Genomic DNA, 21,352 nt, shown 5'->3' on the forward strand with positions numbered 1-21,352 from the left:
GACAAACTTTAAGGAGAGCAGTCCAATATCAAATAATTAAGCTTGTTTGCTAATTTGCGGCTAACGGTGTTTCACGTTTGTTAACAATTTGCACGACAAGGAAATGATGGATAAAATTTCCAGCACAATTATGTTGAAAGAATGCCAGCATAAGTAAATTTTCAAAATCTTTCTACACTTCTTAAAACGTTCACAGCAGCCCCATTTTGACCTAACAATTGATTACTTCTAGTCCCGTTATTTCCTATGGGGGGTAAAGTAGCTTGCATGTGGTAGGGCACTGCCCCTCACGTAATGAAAATGTGATTGGCTGCTCTCGGATCATTTTATTTACTTTTGTTTTTTATTACTTCTTTTGCCAAAGCCCAGTGCAATGAAAATTTCTCCAATCTCTGTCTGAGAGATGTAGAAATAAAAGGAAATTATCAAAGCCTTAAAAGTGTCATCAAATTAATAAGGCCTCGTGTCATTAATCCAAGGGGGTGGCGTCATCATTTTCTGTGTGGCCAACGCCCCCGCCGCCATTTGACATGGCGAGCGCTCACAAAGTTACGCAATTTGTTAAGTGAGCACGAGGACCAAAAAAAGAAAAGAAAAAAAAAAAGAGGATAAGGGGCAATGGAGGGCTACTTGAGCGCAAATTGAAATGTGAGTCAGACTCTTTGGCGGCAAGAGCTAGAGAACGTACGCGCACACACAGGCAGTAGTAGTGGTTGTGGTACTCGACGTTGGAGATGAAACTAATCCGCTAACAATCCTGAGTGTGTTGCTGTTGCAGTCAAGTGATGACGTCACGCCGGATAGATTAAAGTCAAGTGAAGCGAGAGGACAAAATGGGAGAGATTTGTAACGTGGGATATTTGGAATGTGGCACAAAAACCCAGAGGAAAGCCACGCAGGCACGGGGAGAACATCCAAACTCTACACAGAAAGGCCTGACCCAGAATCAAACCATGCGTTTCTCTTTCATTTGCTAACATGTTGACCTATAAAAAAACTGCAACAACAGATTACTGTACACACACATTTATATATAGACACACACACACACACTTCCCGGGATTACAGGGCAAGTGATGGGGGAAGGGAGTTCTGTGCCCTGTTATTTTTTTTTTTTCTCCATCTTTTTGCTTTGATGGCCAGTGCTTGCGTTACATAACACAGCATCATCAGCCTGGAGTGAGGCTAACACACAAATTCACTTTAGTGGACTAAATTGCCTCTGAAAGTTGCTAGCGGCTCACTAGCAATTGCTTGATTAGCACTCGGAGATGCTAACGGACTTGCTAATTTGCTAGCCTAATTGGATAACGCTGCACCTTCTCGTTTAGCACATTTCAAAAGTGAGAATGAATCCGCACGTACTCACTTGCTGTTTCTGCTGCTTCATTTCGTCTTTCAAAAAGTAGTATGGAGTCAAATGTTTTCACTTTTTAGCCATTCGGACTTTCGATGGAGGTGAAGTGAGGCCACGCGGCTCGGTCGCGCGCAACCCGGAAATGGGCGGGGTTTATCGCTTCTCAGCCGGTGGGGCGTTCAAGAGTTTATAAATTTACTGTCGAGTTATTGTCACCGCTTTAAATGTGTTAATATTGCGTGAAAATAATAGACCAAGTGAGGCCAGACCAATATTATAGATTTGTGAAACAATTAAGGGAAATGGCCTCGTCTTCTGTCACGGTTTTTGAGCATAAATGTGGGCGTTCCAAAATATGCCAAAAGGATGAAAAAATAAGCCTAAAATTACTGCTGAGTCTGTTCTGGGGAGTTTTTTTTAATGACTCCATAAAATTGTAACGTTGCAAATTTTAAAATGAACATTTTGTGATGTGGTGCGTGAAAGTGAGCGAAGCCAAGCTGTAAAAAGAGCAACACAGCGTTGTGAAATGTATCTTGTTTTATTTTGCATATTATGAACAATTCCTGATATCCATGCATACAGTATAATGAGATCACAGGATGGCCTGATTACTAAAATATATGTTCCACGTCATGAAAGGGGGGTTGTTTGTATCGCAGGGATTCAGAAGAATAAAACAGCACTTTATTAAGTGTCACAAATGAGCTTATTATTCAATGTTTTGGCTTGGCGTGGCTTGGGTGGAACCTGATATATATATATATTTTTTTTTTTAATATATGTTGTATTACTAATATAGCTACATAGAAAATAAATATGATGATACATACCATCAGTGTAAACAAAACATTGGACTTTTGTTGACCGGACTACAGCTACAAAGCAAAAAAAAAAAAAAAAAAAAAATAGTGCCTGATAAGAAGATCACAAGAAGACGTTAACCCTGTTTTACCGCCAAAAGCGGAAGTCGCTAGAGATCAATAGCAAATGCTAGCAGACTTCTAGAATCTGCCAGTAGACCACTTGGACTTGATGGTGGACCACCTGGAGTTGGTACAACATCAAGAGTTGCTGTTGGACCATTAGACGTTTCTTGTGGACCACCAAGAGCTGCTTCAACATTTCAAGTGGCTAACGGACAACTCGAAGATACTGCCGATCACCAGCGTGAGCCAACCTGGAGCTGCATCAACACCAAGAGTTGTTAGCGGAACTCTAGTGGACCTTTGTGAGTTCCTAGCAGGTTGCCGAGAGGTACTAGCGGGCCACTAGAAGTTAATAGGAGACTTTGATCTCCAACCACTAGCAAGTGCTTGGGACTCTCAGGAGTTGCTACAACACCAGAAATTGCTAGCAGACTACTTAGCGGACAACCAGGCGTGTAGAAGTTGCTAGAGCAGCCTACTAGCTGGTGCTCACACGCTACTAGCAGAGCGATAGAAGCTGGAGTTGCTGATGACCAATTAGAAGTTGCTAGTGGACCACCAGAAGCTGCGACACTCCCAGGAGCTGCTAGTGGAGCACCAGGAGCTTCTCGTCGACCAACGGCTGTAAGCCGGCTCCAAAGCGGACCAGCAGAAGTTACTAGCTGACTTGGTCCCAGACTACGAGTTGACCCACTTGGTAGAGCAGCAGTCATCTAAGTTTAAAGCAAAGTGGCTGATAATAAGAATAAGATAATAATATGCACCCCTGTTGTACTGATTGTGGAGGTCAAATTAGCACCGTGTCGCAGTCACTTGAGGCTTTTCCATTCTTTCATATTTGGTAGTTTTTTTTTTTTTTTCTTCTTCAGACAGAGTCCACCTTGACGCGGTTATTGTTCGTCATAAGCGGCGAGGGCTTGCTCTTGAGCCTGTCGCCGCCAACGCCGGCCTGATCGTTGGAGCTGTCCTGGAAGAAAAGTCTGGCGGTGCACAGCGACACCACAATGCGCTTGTACTCGCGGCGGAAGTTCTGGTTGAGCACGCCGTACACGATGGCGTTAAGGCAGCTGTTGAAGTAGGCCATGAAGTAGCTGGCCACAAACAGCCAGTCGGGCACCAGGGGCAGCGCCACCTCGGGCCGGATGGCCACCGCCAAACCGATGAGGTTGAGGGGCGCCCAGCAGACGGCAAAGAGCACAAAGACCACGAACATGGTGACAAAGTTACGCACGTCGTGAGGCGTCAGCTTGGGCCGGTTGTCGGGCTTGACTCGGCGCCGCACCTGGATCACCAGGATCCAAATGCGTAGGTAGCAGTAGGTGACGATCATGATGGGCAGGATGAAATGGAAGAAGACCACGGCGATGGTGTACGCGGAGCTGGCCGACTGCTCGAAAGTGCAGGAGTAGACGCGCGGGTCGTAGCGCAGCGAGCCCACAAACAAGTTGGGCACGATGGCCACCACCGTCAGAGCCCAGATGAGCGCCACGTAGCACAGCGAGTTCTTGTCGCTGTACAGCTTGTCGTACTTGAGGCTGTGGCAGATGTAGCAGTAGCGGTTGAGGGCGATGCCGGTGATGTTGAAGATGGAGCCGATGACGCTGATGCCCATCAGGAAGCCGCTGATCTGGCAGTGAGCGTAGCCCAGGTTCCAGCCGTTGTGGAAGATGGAGGCCAGCACCAGCGGGTACGGGTAGATGGCCACCACCAGGTCGGCCACGGCCAGGCTCACCACGAAGAAGTTGCCTGCGGTCAAACAAATAATAGAATGACTTTATTGTTAATGAAGTTTCATTGTGTCGAATTTTTGGGGTTTCAATTTCATTCGCTTTTGTGAACAAAAACAAGTCGTGTACGCACATCTACAAGGCCAGCGTCCGCTCGTACATTCGTGATGTCAACACGACTGTCCATTCGCATTATCGCATGCTAACATTAATTTGTGTCTTCACACACACACACACACAAAGACGCGTGGCTTTGCTCACGTGCAGAAGAAGCTTCCAGTACAGGCGCTTTGACGGCGACAGCGTCGGTGCCGCGAGCGACTTACACTGACTGTCCATCCGTCTATCAGCAAGCCAGCAGCTAATCTGCGCTGACACGTTAATAGCTGCGATGTCTATCCGCTTCATGACTGGTCTTCTCTTGGGCAGGCCCGGCGTCAAAGCGCTACACTCGACTGTTGCAGCAGCCTTGACCTTGGCAAGGATACGAGCGGCGAGCTCTTTTAGCGGACTGATTGGTCATCCGCTATTGATTGGACTTCTGCTTTGTCTTTCCGCTTCAGCCCTATTACTCCAAACTCTCTATTTCAAACATGCTCGTTCAAGTACTTCCCAATGTCACAGAAGGACGTGACCGGCGTTGTCGGAAAGAGGACGCCGGAAAATCGGTGGTGGATTTAGGACTGTCCGCCTTCCTTTGAAAAGTGATCTCAAAGGGAACCATGCGCCCAAATCCTACCAAATCCCAGTTCTGGCACTTCCCAAGGACACGGCGGGCTATTGTTGGAAGACTCTGGAATCTGAGAGCGATCCACTTCGTCCGCGTGCGGCGTTTTATTTACCTTGGTCAGCTGCTCTGCGGCCTCGCTCTCATTACGACCTCCCCCAAGGAGACCGACGCGAGCCAAGAGCTTAATTGGACATTAGCTACGAACCTCGCGTAAACCGAAACATCGTCAATGTTTAATCCCAGCCGCTTTTGTTTCATTAACGGCTGGCGCGCGGCGAGTCAGTGACTCGGTTCGAACGGCCAGGGAAAAAAAAAGTTCACACTTGGCTGAGTTTGGCGCGTTGAGACAAGCGTATGAGACGGCCACCTCGGCGCGTCTCTGCGGGGGATGTTGTTTCGAAAGCCGCTGAGCTGTCTCCTTCCGCTGGATCGCGCCGCATCACAACATCGTTAGGCCGGCGGGCCGCTCGCCGCCGGGAGTCGTGCTGTTTTTCCGCCGCTCACTTTCCAAACGGCCAACTTCAACCTTTGGCTGCTTGTTTCTGGTTGAGACGGCGTTATTTGCGCTTTTAATTCGTGCACGTGGGATGCGATTTAATCAATTTCAAAAAATAAAAAACGATCATAAAAGCGAGTTGATATGAAAGGTTTCCCACATGTGAGTGCCGATGCGTTTAAATAAGGCCTGTCTCCAGCCAGAGACGACGACTACAAGCGAGCAACTTTTCTTCTAACGCAAGGAACACACTTCCTACTCCTGTGTGGTTACGATTGGATTTGAGGGATATTGTCTTTTCATGAATGAAGCCAGGTTTCATCTCCTCGCCTCCTTTATCAAATCTATTTCCAGAAGCCACAAACGGGCGCCGGGAACGTAAAGCACGTTATAATGAAACACAGAAACGTGCAGGGCCACATCTGACCGTAGCCGCTCGGAGATGCAGGAAAAGGATGCGGATTTAGGTAAAAGCCGTAATGCGCCACATGCTGCCTGACCTAAATGGCCCCTGGGATTGGAAAGTACTGAGGCAAAGCAGCAGGGTAGAAGGGGGTTGAATGGATGACTGTTTTTTTTTTTTTAAATCATATGGCGGAGCCTTGTGATTTATGTGACTGACATCTTCGTTCCAGCTTCTTCATCTTTTTGGGCAGTCGACTGACAACTAGATAATAAACAGTCAAAATAATTCAACTTTCTAACTGTTCTGCAGTCTGAAATGATGGTAAACTGTTTAGCATTAGCATGACTACTTCTTTTTCTTTACAGATGTCGTCTTCCGGCGGAAGGCAATCGAGTTAAGTAAAGCCCATGGCGCGTTGGGGGTACGTCCGAGGCTAAGCGCCGACGCGGGTGCTAGCGTCAGCAAAACAATCCGCCGCTGCCATGTTAGCGACAGTTTGACAGAGCGACAAGTCAGCAGAAAGCCTTTGCCGGTGCTCCCCTTCAGACGGGGAACGCCACGTCGTCGTTGTCCTACTTAAGCAAAGAGGACAAAAGGATGCCTGGCGGACTTCGCTCGTGTGGCTTACTTGCTGGGGAGGAGTTGGACTGACTGGAGAATATTTGCAGTACACATGCTTCACCCCGACCAGGCCGCGGCCCGGCCCGGGGGGTCCATCCAGTGTCCCGCTCACTGTGACCTTTTGGCTCACTGAGATCCGAAACAGTATGACAACACTAAGCCAGAGGAAGTGCTACATCCACTTCCATCCTTTTATCAACAAACAGAAATATTACCGTAACGACCTAATAACCTGAGGCTGAGTACGAAATCGGCAAAAATGTTCATGGTTGTGTTCCAACGTGAAAGCAGATGTTTGCAGATGTCTAATTTGGATCCAATCCAAAGACAAATTGGAGAATCTTCGCTGCTAAGTTGACATTAAACGATGCCAAGAAACTATTCATTGATTACACAAGTGATTTGAAATATGCGCAACACATAAGTGTTACCATCATTATTATCTTTTTTTTTTTTTTTTTTTGGGGGGGGGCGACACACTCAAAGCGTGGAATCAGATTGACAACATGACACGGGACAAGTTTGTCCAGGGGGGCTTCATGGGCGCGACTTGACTGGACCTGTCAGGCTGTGTCAGACCACCAGCTGTGAGGCTCTGGCTGAAATCCAGCGTGACACCACCCGTGGTGTTTTGTCATCTCGGCCGCCTCGCCGGAGAACGTAAGCGTGGCAGACAGGTAGGTACTCTGGCGGGGATGCTTCCGCTGAGATTTCAAGCCCAACGTACACCAAGGTTCAAAGACCATCAATGGAAAACGATGATCTGATACAAAAGTAAATACAGAAAGATGAAAACAAGCGCGTGGAAATCCTTCCCACAAGGGAAAGGATGTGGTCAAATTGTAATCTGGCCAATCTCGCCTTTCGCACCTTCAAGCCAGCCTCGTTCCTATCTGTCTTGATATCTACAATGCCTCCTTTTCTTTTTTGGCTGGCGTCCAATCAGCTCCCAGCACGTCCTCGTGTTTCGCCACCTGATCCTCCACGTCTCGGGCCAACTGTACGCCGTGCGAATTGCTTTTGAGTGGCTCTCTCTCACACACACACATACACAAACACACACACACACATATAATTTGCCATGAGCAAACTGGTTTTGAAGTTTCAAACGGATTAGCAACCCAAAAATGTATTTCCCAATTTATTTGTGGTGGCACAAACCATGCCAGAAAATCCCTGACCCAAGTAAACAGCAGTGGAATGACGTTTTTAAAGTGTGATTTTATTTAGAATTTCAGTTGTCCAGGTCGTGAAGTTGCAAAGCAGCCCCAGACCATCACGCTACCAGCATCACGTTTATCTACTGGTATGAAAAATGTTCATCTCGTCAGGTTAGGAACAGGATTGATTTGGATTACAGTTGATTAAGGTCGGACAGGGTTTGCTTTATTAGGCTACATTAAGCTTAAAAAATTAAACGAGAGCCAATAGTGTGGCTAATGGTCATTTAAAAGGCCAACGAGCTCAACTGTGCTACTGGAACTCAATCCACATTTTTCACATTTAGTGAATAGAAGCTTCAATTCTTACCAAATAATTGGATTTTTATCCGTGTAATCACTGGGATTTGGTCGTGACAATCACAGACGTCGCAAACACACACACACACACACACACACACACACACACACACACTCAGTGGATCTAGACAGAACGTGCTACGTCGTCAGTAGTCAGAATCAAAGAAAAACACCTCAATCTTTGCTCACTGCCAATGCAAAGCTGAGATTTTCTTTCGCCGAAGCCACACACGCACATTCAAAGCCGACTTGCAGTGTGTTTTGACAGCAGCTCGGTTTGAAAGGTAAACGGTACGGGAAGACGCCCGCCTGTTAGAAGGCAAGCCTCGGGGCGGCGGGACCCCGGGACACCTCCGACCTGTCAACCTGGGCCGACTCCTCTCACGGAGCTTGGCGCGCACGCGGGCTGATAACTTATGTATACGGAAACCCAGAGCGTTCAAACCAAGATCAACGGTGATGTTTTGAAATGGAAAACGCAGTGTGGGGATTTTTTAATAAAGCCCCGCAGGGAGATGTTACCGTCTCTTTTGTGTTGCTGGCAGATGTTCTCTGTTTTTGGGGGGGATTTGTGGAGCCAAGAAACGGAGAGAAAACAGAACGGACTCTCTTGACCCCAGTGCGGCCATTCAAGACCGACTCTAAAAGCAGTCTTGGGTGTCGCAACACCAATTGACGTTCTCCGCAAACAATCAAAAAGTCGATTTGACGTAACGCAAGCGCTTTTAAAGGATCACCTTCAAGCAGCAACGGTACAAAAAAGAAAAAGGCCCACATTGTGTTTACAAAACAATCACTTTTTTACACCATGTTTTTCCTCAATTCAATAACAGGGATGAAGAGTGGTAGGAAAAAAAAAAAAAGACCCCGCCACAGACAAAATTGCCAAACATGATGAAGTGGGATATGAATTGGATTTTGGGCCCCGCAGTGAGATGGAGAAAGCAGAAGAAAGCGTCGCGACACACAATGCAGAAGAATTATCTGCTGAAAACAGACTTTCATTCTTGTCCTCACCCGCCACCTGACCCGGCGGAGAACATTTCATCGCTTCTAGCGCACCGCCTCGCTATTTGACGGGCCGGCCAGGTCGGAGCGTGGCCTGTCTTGAAAAGGCCGAGCTTGGCGGGAAGGGAGGGGAGGGGGGAGGAAGAGGGGCGGGGGGGGCGTCTTAACGGGTTGACCCAGTTAGGAGCGCACAGTACCATTGTCTAGCAGTTCTGTCTTTTAAAAGGACAACCCAACAAAATTCCAGTTGAAACAATAACAATAGATGCATTTACTGTACGTGCGCTGCCATTGGCTGACATTGAGTTCAGCTGGAATAGGCTCACCATTGACCCAAGGGAGACGAAATAGTAAGCAAAATGGATAAAGGAGGAAAACAGAAAAAAAAAAAACGCCATGAAGTGAAGTCTTTGTGGCTTTTTGGTCGTGTGACAACTTGTGCTGCTTTATGAGTAGAAAAAGAAAATAAGCCCCAGGGAGCGCTTCTCCAACTGTTACATAAAAGGCATCTTGTATGGACGGACACATGCCTTTGCTGATATTGTGTCGCGTCTTGGGGATTCAACCTGAGACATGCTAACGACGGCGTGCATCACGTTGTGGCGGGCGGGCGGGCGGCGCTCACTTTTGAGCGACAGATGTCCGTCCACAAATAACAGGCTCTATCTTTGAAAGTGTCATAACAGAAAGATCCAGCTTGCATTTCCGATGTGGCTTCAGGGTTTTTAGGGTTGAAGATAGTAAGGCCGCTAACGCACGCGCAAAATGAACGCCTGTCTCGGGCTCCCATTTCGCAATTAGCGAGCAGCTTGATCCCGTCAGAAGATTGGAAGCATCCCATTTATGTCATTCAGGTCCCAGGATGGCGAGGCGCTAATGAGGACTAACTGGCGCTCATTACAGAACGAGCACACTCGTACTTGTTGGGCTTCAAGGTTGGAAGGTTAACGCGCAGCGTAAGCGACGCTACGACTCCCTTTTGGAACGTACGATTGCCGAAAGGGAACTCGTTGCAAATTTAATGCAAGTCTGAACAAGAAAGCCGTGAAACAATTTAGTGGGAATGTATAAAAGCCGAACACAAGTGTCTGTTAGCGACCGCTAGCAACATTAGCATTGTAAGAAGCGAGCCCCGTAACATGAAATCTTGCCATTTTAAGTGGTGGAAGGAAACAGAAGCTATTTCGCGACAACGTAACCACAGGTCTCTGTTAGCATCCGTTAGCAACATTAGCGTTACTAGACAACAACAACGAAACCCCCATTCATAATTTTAGCAATGAGCGACAAACTTCATTCTTAGACATCAGTCTCAACCGTAGACATACTGCATATAATTCAGGGCCGACCGGGACTTTGGCATGCCGCACTTTCCAGCATGCTCTTTCCCTGAAGTACATTCAAAGCCGACTGGGACAAGAAGAGCAAACAAGCGAGGTCACCTTAATCGAGTGCTTAGTATGCGAGTGACAATCGACCACATGTCATAATATCCACCGTACGGTGCCAGCTTTACGGGAATGCAAGATGGGTAAACATGGTAGCGCTTGTGTGTTTGGCTCATGGGACGGCGGGACCCCGCACCGCTGCACAGCTGATGCCCAGCACGTGTTGTTTGTTTTGCCCCACTTTCCTGGTGTGACAGATGCTGGCAACTTGGCCGCTGTGTGTTGAAGGTGAAATATTTGCGAGCGCTATCAGCAAACATGAATGGGGCGCTTTTCTTGCCATCTGTCTCTCACCCCCCTCGACGGGGGTCCAAATATGTAAAGTTTGATTACTTTCAGCTGAAGGTTACTGTCAAAATTAAAACAATAAGAGAGTTATACATGTTGAAAACAAGTACAAGGCCTTTGCTAGCTTAAGGTTAGCATGCGATGGAGACGCCATTCGCACACGGCTAACGGTTAGCATATGCGTCATATTTTCTTACCAAGATTTTACCCGACCAAACCGCACATTTCATTTACGGTTGCGCTAATTCTCATTTGAGTACGGCTATAAGCAAAAGTGTCACGTCAATTAACCTCGGCCCAAAAAAATTCTGGCCTATATGTCGGCGTAGCGATTCCCGTGTAAAATGGAAGTCGGCCAGCGTGTATGATTATTCTGTGCCGCTTTTGACCCCAATTGACTGGCAAAGAGCTCAGCGTGTAATCTTCTTACGCTATAGTTAGCGTAGCGGTGAGTTCAATGTCTTTCCCTGCGTCTTCGGGGCGCACATAGTCTAGTATGATCGTAAAGGCCCCGAACATGATGAGGCGCGTGTTATTGCTGCGCTTATCTCGGGCATAATCTGACATTATGCGTCAGCTTTGGACGCGCTCTCTAATTTCCTATTTTAGGGCGCTAACCGCTCGGCGGAAGGAGCGGCCGACAATGTCTTGTGCGCACGTGATTCTTTTAATAATATTTTTTCCCCCCAAAAAGTTATCTTTCTTTTGAATCGCGTGCATCGTGACTCAAGCGAGCTCCGACGCGCGGCGGTAAAGTGCATCGCGTGTCAACGCAACAGCTGGCAGACAGACGTCAATCTCTCGGGCGCTGGCAGACAATCTGCGTCTAGCCCAAAACGATGTAATATCCGCCGACACCGACGGCCAACTGCTGCTCGGAGAAGTCGCACGCCGCCGCTACGCTCGACGGGCGCTTTAATTGAAGTCTTCGGCATTTCAAGTTGCTTCGTGACGGACTGTTTTTCTTTTCGTGGCGGCCTTTTGAGCTTGTAAGCACTCTGGCAACATGTCATTTACCTCTTCAGGAAATGAAATTCTTGGTAATCATATCCCAAATGCCTCACCCCGCCCCCCCCCCCCCTTAAGGTTTAGAAGCGTAAACTCATTTAGGATCCAATTACGTATGCGCCGAACAAGCGAGCGTTACGTCAGCGGGCTTTCGTAGACTAATTGAATTCATTTTCAGAACGTGTCGGGTAATTTTTGCGTTCACAACAAATTGAGGCACAGCCAGACATTGTTCACACTCGGCGGGGGGGGGATGTTCTCCCCCGTTCCCCTCCCGCCTCCTCGGGGTAAGTCACTAAAAATGCAACAATGCATGAGGAATTCATGAAAAGTTCCACTCCGCTGGACTCAATCGGGGATATTTTTCGAACAGAACAGAAATATTCCACGCTCCTATCACTTGGCTAATCCGAATGTAATTGCAGTTGTCACGGTTTAGCCTTCCCAGGTTCAGATCTTATCATCCGTGTTAGCGCGGCGAGTCGTGATTCGGAAACGATCGGCGCCGAGTCGTCGCAAAAACATCAAGCCGCGTGCATCGATGTGCGATGCAACATTGCCCATCGTTGTTCGTTGAGCATTTTGTAAGAATCACTCGTTTACATCTCCATTTTTTGTTGCTTTAATGTTTTCTTTTCAGCTTCTTAGTCACGACCCTGCAACCATTTGAGGCCACCTTTAGTCGCTCACTCAAATTCTGCATGATAATAGAAAAACGTAAAAGTTTTCAATTCCACCAGCTGACTTTTCCCTCAACTTGCTTATCGACTCCCGACTTCAGTTGCGGCACAGCACCGTTTGATCCGAAAGCTTCGGGTTTGAAACTGAAAATTAATTGCTCGACCGCCGCTCCGGAAGAGTCAGCAGACAGCGTTTTATGTTCGCTGTCCTACTGCTGTCACCGATATATCTATATTACATTTACCCTCTCTCTATCTCCCTTTTTTTTTTTTTAAATCACGCCACATGTGAGCATCGTATACGATAATCGCAGCGTTTATGGGTCACCACAATTTAATTATTTTTCCAACAGGAATGTGTCATAATCTCCTTCCTCATATTTAGTGCGCCTCCACACTGCTAAAATGTGACACAAAATCGGGAAGGTGTGTACATACAAGTGTAAAATAAAATAAAGTAAAATAAAGTAAAATAAAGTAAAATGAAATGAAATAAAATAAAATAAAATACGGCATATATCATAAATCACAATCCTGTCGTGTGGCTACAGCTCGTTAATCCCCGATTTATCAGTGACTGTTTAATTGGAATAACGCAACCATAACAGTAATATAATTTAACTGCAAGCCGTTTATAAAAAAAAAAAAAATAAAAAAAAAAAAAAAAAAAAAAGGAGGACAAACACGCTATTGCTGCTTCCAGACTCTCATGTGCCTCAACGACAACACTTGGTTCATTCCAAGACGAATCCCGGAACATTCTGAGCTGGTGGATATTGCGTAATGCAAGTTCATGGAAATCTTTTGTGTTTGTGTGCCAGCGTGTCGCTGTGAAATGTCCAATAAAGCGCAGGTCGGAGCTCCTTGGGACGACACATTCTCCTCCACTTCAACTGTGATATTACTAGTAAACTTACAGAGAATTTAAAAAGCGGTAGCTCAACACCTGAACCCCAAAATCGTAATCCCAACATTGATATATCCACTCGTAAAACCAAACCTCAAATAAGGAAGCACCACTCATAAATCCTAAACCTGTTCTTGCTAATCCTTTTGCTCTTGATTCAGCTTATGAGAGCATCTTGGTAAAGTCAACATGAACTCTCTCTCCCCTGCCTTTGTTTTGTGTCGGCAAATTCCAATGGCGTGCGAGCCGCAGCGAGGATCGAGACGCTCGCTCGGCCCGGTTGAATGGAGCTCCATTCACCGCAGCGACGTCGAATGACATTCATGTGTCTGCCGGAATAATCGTCATTTCACACCGTTGCCATTAATCACGCCCTGTTAAGTGATTTCAGTGATTTGTTTTGAAGGACATTGAATATGTTTGAAGAGACCTGATGAAAACGTGCAAGGACTGAAAACAATTTATTACTGATTTTTAAAAAAAATATATCTGTTCTTTATATTTTTTGGGCATCAAGCCACTGGGGCTTACCATTTAAGTATCGGGTACCTTCATTTGATCAGTGGCAGGCTGCATGTTAGCCTGCTAGCCTGCTATAGCTAGCGGCTCGCACCGAGTCAAATGAGAGAATGTTTCAATTTCACAGCCTGCTTTCATATACATTCAAATTTACACACAAAAAAACTCAAATGTACAAAAGTACGTTTCTTAACTTGTATCAAATTTAGTAGCTGTACATTTTAGGCACGTTATTAAGTGGCTCGTGGTGCTTTGAACTTCACCAACCGGGGCCTACTTTTTGTGTGGTGTCATTCCGTGACACGCTAAGTAGTAGCCATGTGGAAGTGTTGTGTTAAACATTCTACGCCAGGCAAGGCCGAGCGCATTTTTTTCTCCATGAGCGCCCGCCTTTAACGGTCATGCAATGTGACGCATTCACAGCTGGAAGCTGCTGAATGGCGCACGCACGCACGCACTCTTCTTCTTCTTCACTGCTGGCCGGGCGGCCGGCCGCCGCCGAGTCGCGGCGTTCGACTAAGTGCTTCGTTCAAGGGCACCTTGGGAAAATAATTCCGCTTTTGCGTTGTCCCGTTTGGCGGAGAGGGGGATTCAAACTGGCGCTCTTCCCGCCTCGTCCCACGGGCGAGTTGCGGAAGCCGTGCGCGTGCATGCGATGGAGTCGTTAGCGCTTCGCCGTGCGCATGTGTTCTGCATAATTCCCCTTGGATGAGCATTGGCTTTTTACTTGTTCTCACTGCCCTGAGCTGCAGCAGCAGCAGCGGCAGCAGCAGCATGCGTCATGCCGAGCTCCCGTCAAGCAGAAACAACTTTCCACTGTAGACTATTGTAAATACATAAAAATAGCACAGGAATGGTGAAGCGCACGGGGAGGAGGGTGTTGGGAGTAAATGCCTGCTCACGCTTTCATGTATGGTCTCATTAAGTGTTTTTTTTTACATCAAAAATAAAAGAGAGCATATCTGAGCCAGAGCGTGCGCGCATGATAAAGCAAGCTTGTGGGGTGGAAGGGGGGGGGTTGCCCTCGATAAAGAGCCTGTTGTCACGGCAGGACCACAACATCCATACTCGCATATCCAATAATAATAATTAAAAAAAAGGAAATATAACGTTAACATCACAGCAGTTGCTGTTGGCAAGAGTTAAAAGGATGCAAGTTGGCCATTTCTTTTTCTTGAGCTTGCAATTAGACGAACGAGCCACATGGATCGTAGGTTTGGCTTTTTCTGGACGGCAACCGAATTTGAAACACAAAATTCGAACAAGTCAATTCAAGGTCACGTGACCGTGTGCGTAATTATGACGTTCCACCGTAAAGAGACATATAGGCGCCCCCTAAAGGCAGATTTTTTAGGGTTCTGCAAGCGATAAACCGAGTTTGAGTCAAAGCGCTTGCGTCAAGAGCCCCTCCGCAGGTATGAGGCTTGAACAAGCGTGAGATCTTTGGACCTCAGCAGGAGTGCCGGGTCAGCGTGATACAAACGGACAGGATGTCAGGTAACATGAAGCCAGCCAGGTCAAAAGGGAAACGCAACGGAGCCATTTCAAAAAGAAGGAGAGAAAGTCTCAGCAGAATGTAAAAGCATAAAAAGACAAAAAGAGAAATTAGAGAGAGGTTTTCTCACTGGTGATATCTGAGGAGGGACGCATCACGCGTAATAACGCAAAGCATATCTTCGGAAGGGGATTAGCGCCGGCACGCCGTGTGTGCAGATAATCCTGCAAATATGAGAAAATCATAAAATGGTCTGAGAGCTGATAGGAGGGCTTGCTGGCTTGGCGTTTCCCGCCTGGTCGACCCCAAAAAAAAATAGATTTGGGGGAAAAAAAAAAAAAAAAAACACGCCGACGTGCTTGGATATACGCTGTCAAACCGCGACAAGACAGCAATGACGTCAAAGTCGAACTCTTGCCATTCGAGCGTGAAGCTGCCACGCACAAAATATTTTTTATTTCCCCGTGCTTGACACATTCTTAATCGTGATTTATGGCAGCACAATAGCGCAACGTTTTAAACTCAACTCAGGAACAAAATGTGTGGCTTATATTGGGAACGAGTCACCTTTTATTTGTCTTTTGTCTCATCTGCAAGGTCAAGCCTAATTGTATTCATTTGGCCAAAATTCATGTTTTCATTTCTTTTTTTTTGGGCTAAACTCTTCGTGTTCCGCTGTTTCGTATTAAGTATTATAATCGTCCAAAAATCGGAGCATTTACAGTATTTTAACTGGTCTCGGCTTTCACGCCACGTGTTCGTAGACAAGGTTAGCTAAACAAATGATAGCATCAAGCGGTGCGGCGAACTGTAGCAAAGAGATCAGCTATAGCTAATTAGATCTTTGCCATATCGACAACATTTTAATCCCGAGACGGTGTCGCCGGGCACGGGCAGACATAATTAGCGATCGAGTCTTCGCACGGGAAGGTTATCGGGTCCGAAGACTCTCGGAACCATCGTCTCAGATTCGCAGTTTGGAATTAAACGCCCAGCGGGGAAAGAAAGCCCAATCTCCTAATCGTGGTTCTCCCACTCTCTGGCAAACTGTAAATTAATTGTCGAGTCATGACCCGCCGGCTCTTGCGGGCTCCCTAATTAGTGCGCAATTTTTTTTTACCCGCTGGGCCATCTTCCGTCTGAGACGTCGGCCTTAAGCCGCCGCCGTGCCGCGTCCGCTCTGATGCTTATCGTGGCATTCGGCGGGACCCAGCGAGCGGGCCTGGAGAGCAGCGGGTGCAAGCAGCCAAATATGCGCTTTTAATTAAATAACACCTGCGTACCTTCTGTTTTCCCTACCGAGAGCTGGCAGATCAAGACGTGGCTATCATATTCCCGACTGATACTGCAGGATTTGCCGCCGCGCCGTTGGGTTTATTTGGCTAGCCTGGCACGATAAGGCGCTGGAAAAATACACTGGGTACATGACTGCTTGTACAAGTGTTAGCGCGAAGATGAGTTTGCTGATGGAAAATACTTGAAATACAGTACTTTGTTTTAACGACCTTTTGGCGCTTCGTTTGGAAAAAAACAGTACCAGAGGCCAATAGCAAGTTTCGCAATCGTTACAAAATATATATTTATCATATTTGAGAATAATTTCACGATACAGCGACAATGTTACCCTTCAGTCAAGAGGAAGGTTTTCCAAAATGTCCGCCCGCCTATAGTTGTAAACAGTAATGGTTCGACGGTGACATCGTCGCAATTAGTATAAATTGATCATTTAGCATGATAGCAAAAGTCGTGTGCTATAGTTATAGTGCTATCGCTAGATTGTGTATTTTTTATCTGTCAGCGATTCAAGCAAATTTCCTCAATCAACTGTGTGGAAAATGACTATTACTCAATGACTCAATGAATGGCTTCTTTTGAGGAGATTAACAGAATGTGAGATTCTTGCAATGTTGATCTCATCTCCATGATGATGAAGCTGAGAGGAAGCGGCCTTCCCTGAGTCTTTTTTCAACGGATAGGTGAAGCAGAAAGAAGGGTGTGGGGGGGGGGGGGGGGGGGGGCTCGGCCGGGCTGACAAAAGAGACAGTCCTTGTCATCACAGCGTTAGCCGCCTGCCCCCCTCCCCTGATACCGGCTGGCAGCAGGCCCGCTGCGCAGCGTAGCTGAACAATGGCGCCCAGGCTGTTCAAACACAAATTAATATTGTCCACAACGAGGTTGATGCGACTGCCGTGAACTTGGTGGAAAAACGACAACTTTATGATAAACTACCACGGAGCGCTGAGTTCCGAATTGTAATAAAGGCACAAAAGTAAAGCGGTGACCTCCGCTAGATATGAAACAAAGAGTAAAACTAGAAAATATCTTAAGTTTGTTCAAATTGGATTTTTTTTTTCCCTTGGTGTTTTTTAGTTATTTCATAAAAATAAAAAAAAATGTTTGTATGACCTCCTTGATGGCGATATTAATATAAAAATATAATAAGAATGAATATAGAAATAAAGCTGTATTGTAAAAGAGTCAGATCCTTCAGAAAGAAAAAAAACTCTACTAAATCCGTTCCGCCGTCAAAAATCACACGCATGCAAAATGGATCGACGTGATAAAAATCATGTGTAGTGGCTCACAAAGTCTTTGAAATTCTTCAAGCAGGAAACTCACATTGGACACAAGCGGATTTGTTTTCCTTTCACTCATCCATTTACGCTTTCATGATCCAATTTCCGTTGAGGATCTTCCCAAAACAAAGCCAGTGGATATTTAGAAAAGCCGGAACGTTCCATTTTTAATAGGAGACCTCGGCAAATGCCGCATAATTCTGCATGACTGTTTTTCTTTTTTCTTTTTTTCTTGTGCGTGTGTGAAATATTCATTATGCCCAGAGCCACGAGAACGTCAGAGGTTTTTTTTTTTTCCTTTTAATGAACGGGAAACAGCCGGAAATAACATCCCGGCCGACACGCCGCCAAGTCACGCAATCGCTGAGGGTTGAACTTGCGTGTCACATTCAAAACAGTCAATGGAATAACAAAAACAAACTCCGGGGTTTGTGCTTTTCCCGTGCGCGAGCCGAGCGCACGGACGCATCACTTTTGCGGATTCGCTCCAGAACATCTTGTTTTCAAAAAATGACAGATAACGCAAGTATGTCCACTTTGGGTTAGCTTGCAGACTTGGAACCTAGCTGCCAAGACCCTAGATATACAACAGCTAGTGTTTGTGCCATTCTTTAGCGTCATCAGACAGGCCGCTATGAAAAACATTGAGAAAAGATGCCCACCAACCCTGAGCATGTTTCGGGGAATGTTGAGTGATGACATTAACGCAGGTGTCAGTCAAGTCGATGCTATCTCCGATGCTAACTGTGACAGAAAAGGCTATCTGAGGGCGTGCCGTTTTCTTATCTTTTATTTTGATAAGCGTCCGCTCAGCCACGTATTAGCAGTATTCTACAAATGTGAAGCCAAAGGAGAATTCCAGAAGAGCCCCCGGTGACGAAAGCACGACGGAGAACGACGTCAATCCATCTGTCTGCCAATTTGCATACAATTCCCCCAAAACCGGGCCGGTGGCGAGTTAGGCACGCACGCACGTCACCCACCGCATCTTCGATCGCAAAGCGGCACCTCGGAGACACGCCGCCACCCGGGGGGACAGCGAGGGCCGCGAAACACAATTACGCAATGATTCGATCACTTGCTGGAGATTGTCGGAACTTTTCCATTCTGGGGCATTTGGTTATTGGCAAGTTAACTGCGCTCGCCGTTGAACTCTGGCGGAGGCTGCTTTACGACCCCCTTGCATATAATTAGCTATAATGAATGGTGCTACTTCAAAGAGGCCGTTCTCTCAATGTACCTCTTGTACCCCCACCGCCTCCATCTTCCCCCTTGCGGCACACTTCAATGCGCCGGTTTAATACTCAAGGCTGCAGTAGCAGTACTAACGCAATAAGAGCACGTCGCCATTGTCCCACGGTGAGCCCCGATGACCACCATCTTAACTCCGTCACTGGCAGCCCAGTTCAACTGGATCTTGAACATCTATTTCCGTCATTGGCGGTGAACGAGTCAACCGAATCCACCGGCCGCGTGAACTTCTCCATTCCAGAGCACACCTGCATTCACGCAGTTTTGATGACTGTTTTGATAAACCAAGTTCAGTCATAACGTCGGTATCGGTCGCTAGCCGTCATTGCAAGCTGACGCAAGACGTTGCCAAATCCACTAGACTCAAAACTAACTCAGAGGACACTTGAGTTGGGCTAAAAATAAGACGAGGTACGCCGAAAACATCATTAGATCGATGCCCCGAGCTCAGAGCCGCATCGATTGTCCGGAGGCCGCCGAAACGTCACGGGAAGCATTAATGCCCGGATGAGGCGGCTTCCCCCTTTGGCTTCAGACTGCCAATAATTGCTTCAGTTGTTGCTCTTTGCTCGGCTCTCTGTGCTCGCTCGCTCGCTCGCTCTCGCGCTTTGGGGTCAGTGAAATTAGCTCCGCTTCAAAAAGTAGGCTGTGGCCAGTCCACGCGAGCCGGCTGCCACAAAAAGGGCAAAGGAACACAACGTATCTTGCCTCAACAGCAAGCTGACCAGTGAACTACAGGTGGAAATAAATACAACAAGAATAAAAACCAATGGAAGCTTGACACGGGCTAATGGTTGATTAGCAAGCTTTGATAGTTCTGTTATTGGGGAAAAGAATTATTACAAGATCAGCCAGCAATAAATCATCACAAGTAACTACTCACAGCATCCCTGAAATGTTGTTTTTTCATTTGAAATATTTGTCTACATTGTTTTTTCTCACAACCTCTGTTACTTTCTTACTTTTACTGTTTCTTTTTGCAGTATTATAGAAGAAAAGCATATAAAAAGTACTTTTGATTTATAAGACAAAAAAAGGACTGTGCCAGTAACCTGAACCGGGAGTCAAACTTGCCACGTTTTAACACAAACATTTTCACATTAAAACGTAAAACCTATCACGTTGAAAACTGACATTTCTCTTGAAATTTTTTTGTCAAAACATGACATTTCTTATGTTAAAAAGTGATATTGACCCCGCCCCCTTGCGTGGCAAATGCATTTCTCTTTGGAGAACATTATAAAATGCCAATTATGCCAATTATACCTCGTCGAGTAAAGAGTATTTACATTCCCGAAAATAAAGCAAAATGTCACCTTGTAAAACGACTGTGGCAAAGTTTGCTCCAAAATTGCGCGCGGTGTTCCGGAATGCAACCCACCTGCGTTCCGGAGCTTCTTGTTCCGATAGACGGAGAAGATGACCAGCAGGTTGCCCAGGATGTCCACCACGATGGTGAAGATGAGGAAGCAGCCCAAAGTTGTGGTGACCCACGGCGGGCGGTTGAGAACGGCGGCGGCGTCGTCGTCGGGGTCCGGCGCGGTGCTGTTCAGCTCAGACCCATTTGTGACCATTGTACAGGGAGGACGAACTTGATTGTCCCGAAAGTGAACGAACCGAGCCGAGGGGCCGGCCGGCGGGGGACTCGGCGCGCTATCGGCGGGTTCCCACTGCCAACGCCGGGACTCGGTCGCCTGGCGGGGCTCCGGTCCTCATCTTCCACCGCCTCCTTCCTCGCCCTTTCCCGGTTTGAGTGACGGCGAGTGGACTTGTGTTTCCTCCCCGCACCATCCCCTCTTGTTCTGTTTCCTCCCCTCGCCTCACGCGGCGTGTCTCTCCTCTCCCGAGTCCACGCGTGTTGTGTGTGACAACTTCCACACGCCTGAAGCACCACGTTGGGGGGGGGGGGGGGGGGGGGGGTGCTTTGGGTTGTCAGTTTTCGGGTGGTAGGGGGAAACACTCCCACCCTGAGGCTGAACAGAAGAACTGCAGGCTTCATTCATGGAGCTCAGCCATTCACATTTTCTCCCCCCCACGACGGCGCGTTCTTCATTCACGATTTTTCCTCGTCTTTCATGAAAATGCCACCAGACAAGGCGACATGTAAAAAACATTTAATGTAAAAAACAAAACCAAAATATTTATGTCTAATGTCTGAAAATCGTGATAAGTCATCATCAAAATATTATAAGGGAAATCTGTGCTCATTTCAGACTTTGAAAATATCAAAACTATTCCCCAAGTAGCGTAACTCCTTTTATGTCTTGGACTTGAGGCTTTTGTTTTAGAATATTTTAATGGCCTTCTTATCTCTCAGAGTTAATTTAAGGTATGAATCTTCCCTAGCACCGAAGTCCTCCGGTTCTGATTACAGCACACACACGGT

At 46.8% G+C, this 21,352-nt stretch overlaps 1 protein-coding gene across 1 annotated transcript; it reads right to left on the minus strand.

The window, feature by feature from the left end:
* Window positions 1-1,879: 1,879 nt before the first annotated feature.
* On the minus strand, window positions 1,880-20,854 carry mtnr1aa (melatonin receptor 1A a). The gene is made up of 2 exons (XM_088374554.1): window positions 20,348-20,854; window positions 1,880-4,032 (listed from the first exon to the last, which is right to left on the minus strand). Exons 1-2 carry the CDS (start codon window positions 20,538-20,540, stop codon window positions 3,152-3,154), a joined length of 1,074 nt encoding a protein of 357 aa, XP_088230680.1. The 5' UTR covers window positions 20,541-20,854; the 3' UTR covers window positions 1,880-3,151.
* Between the last annotated feature and the right edge of the window lie 498 nt (window positions 20,855-21,352).

Source organism: Syngnathus floridae, chromosome 4 (genome assembly GCF_059516105.1).
Source record: "Syngnathus floridae isolate MCC-2025c chromosome 4, RoL_Sflo_1.0, whole genome shotgun sequence".
NCBI classification, from domain to species: Eukaryota; Metazoa; Chordata; class Actinopteri; order Syngnathiformes; family Syngnathidae; genus Syngnathus; species Syngnathus floridae.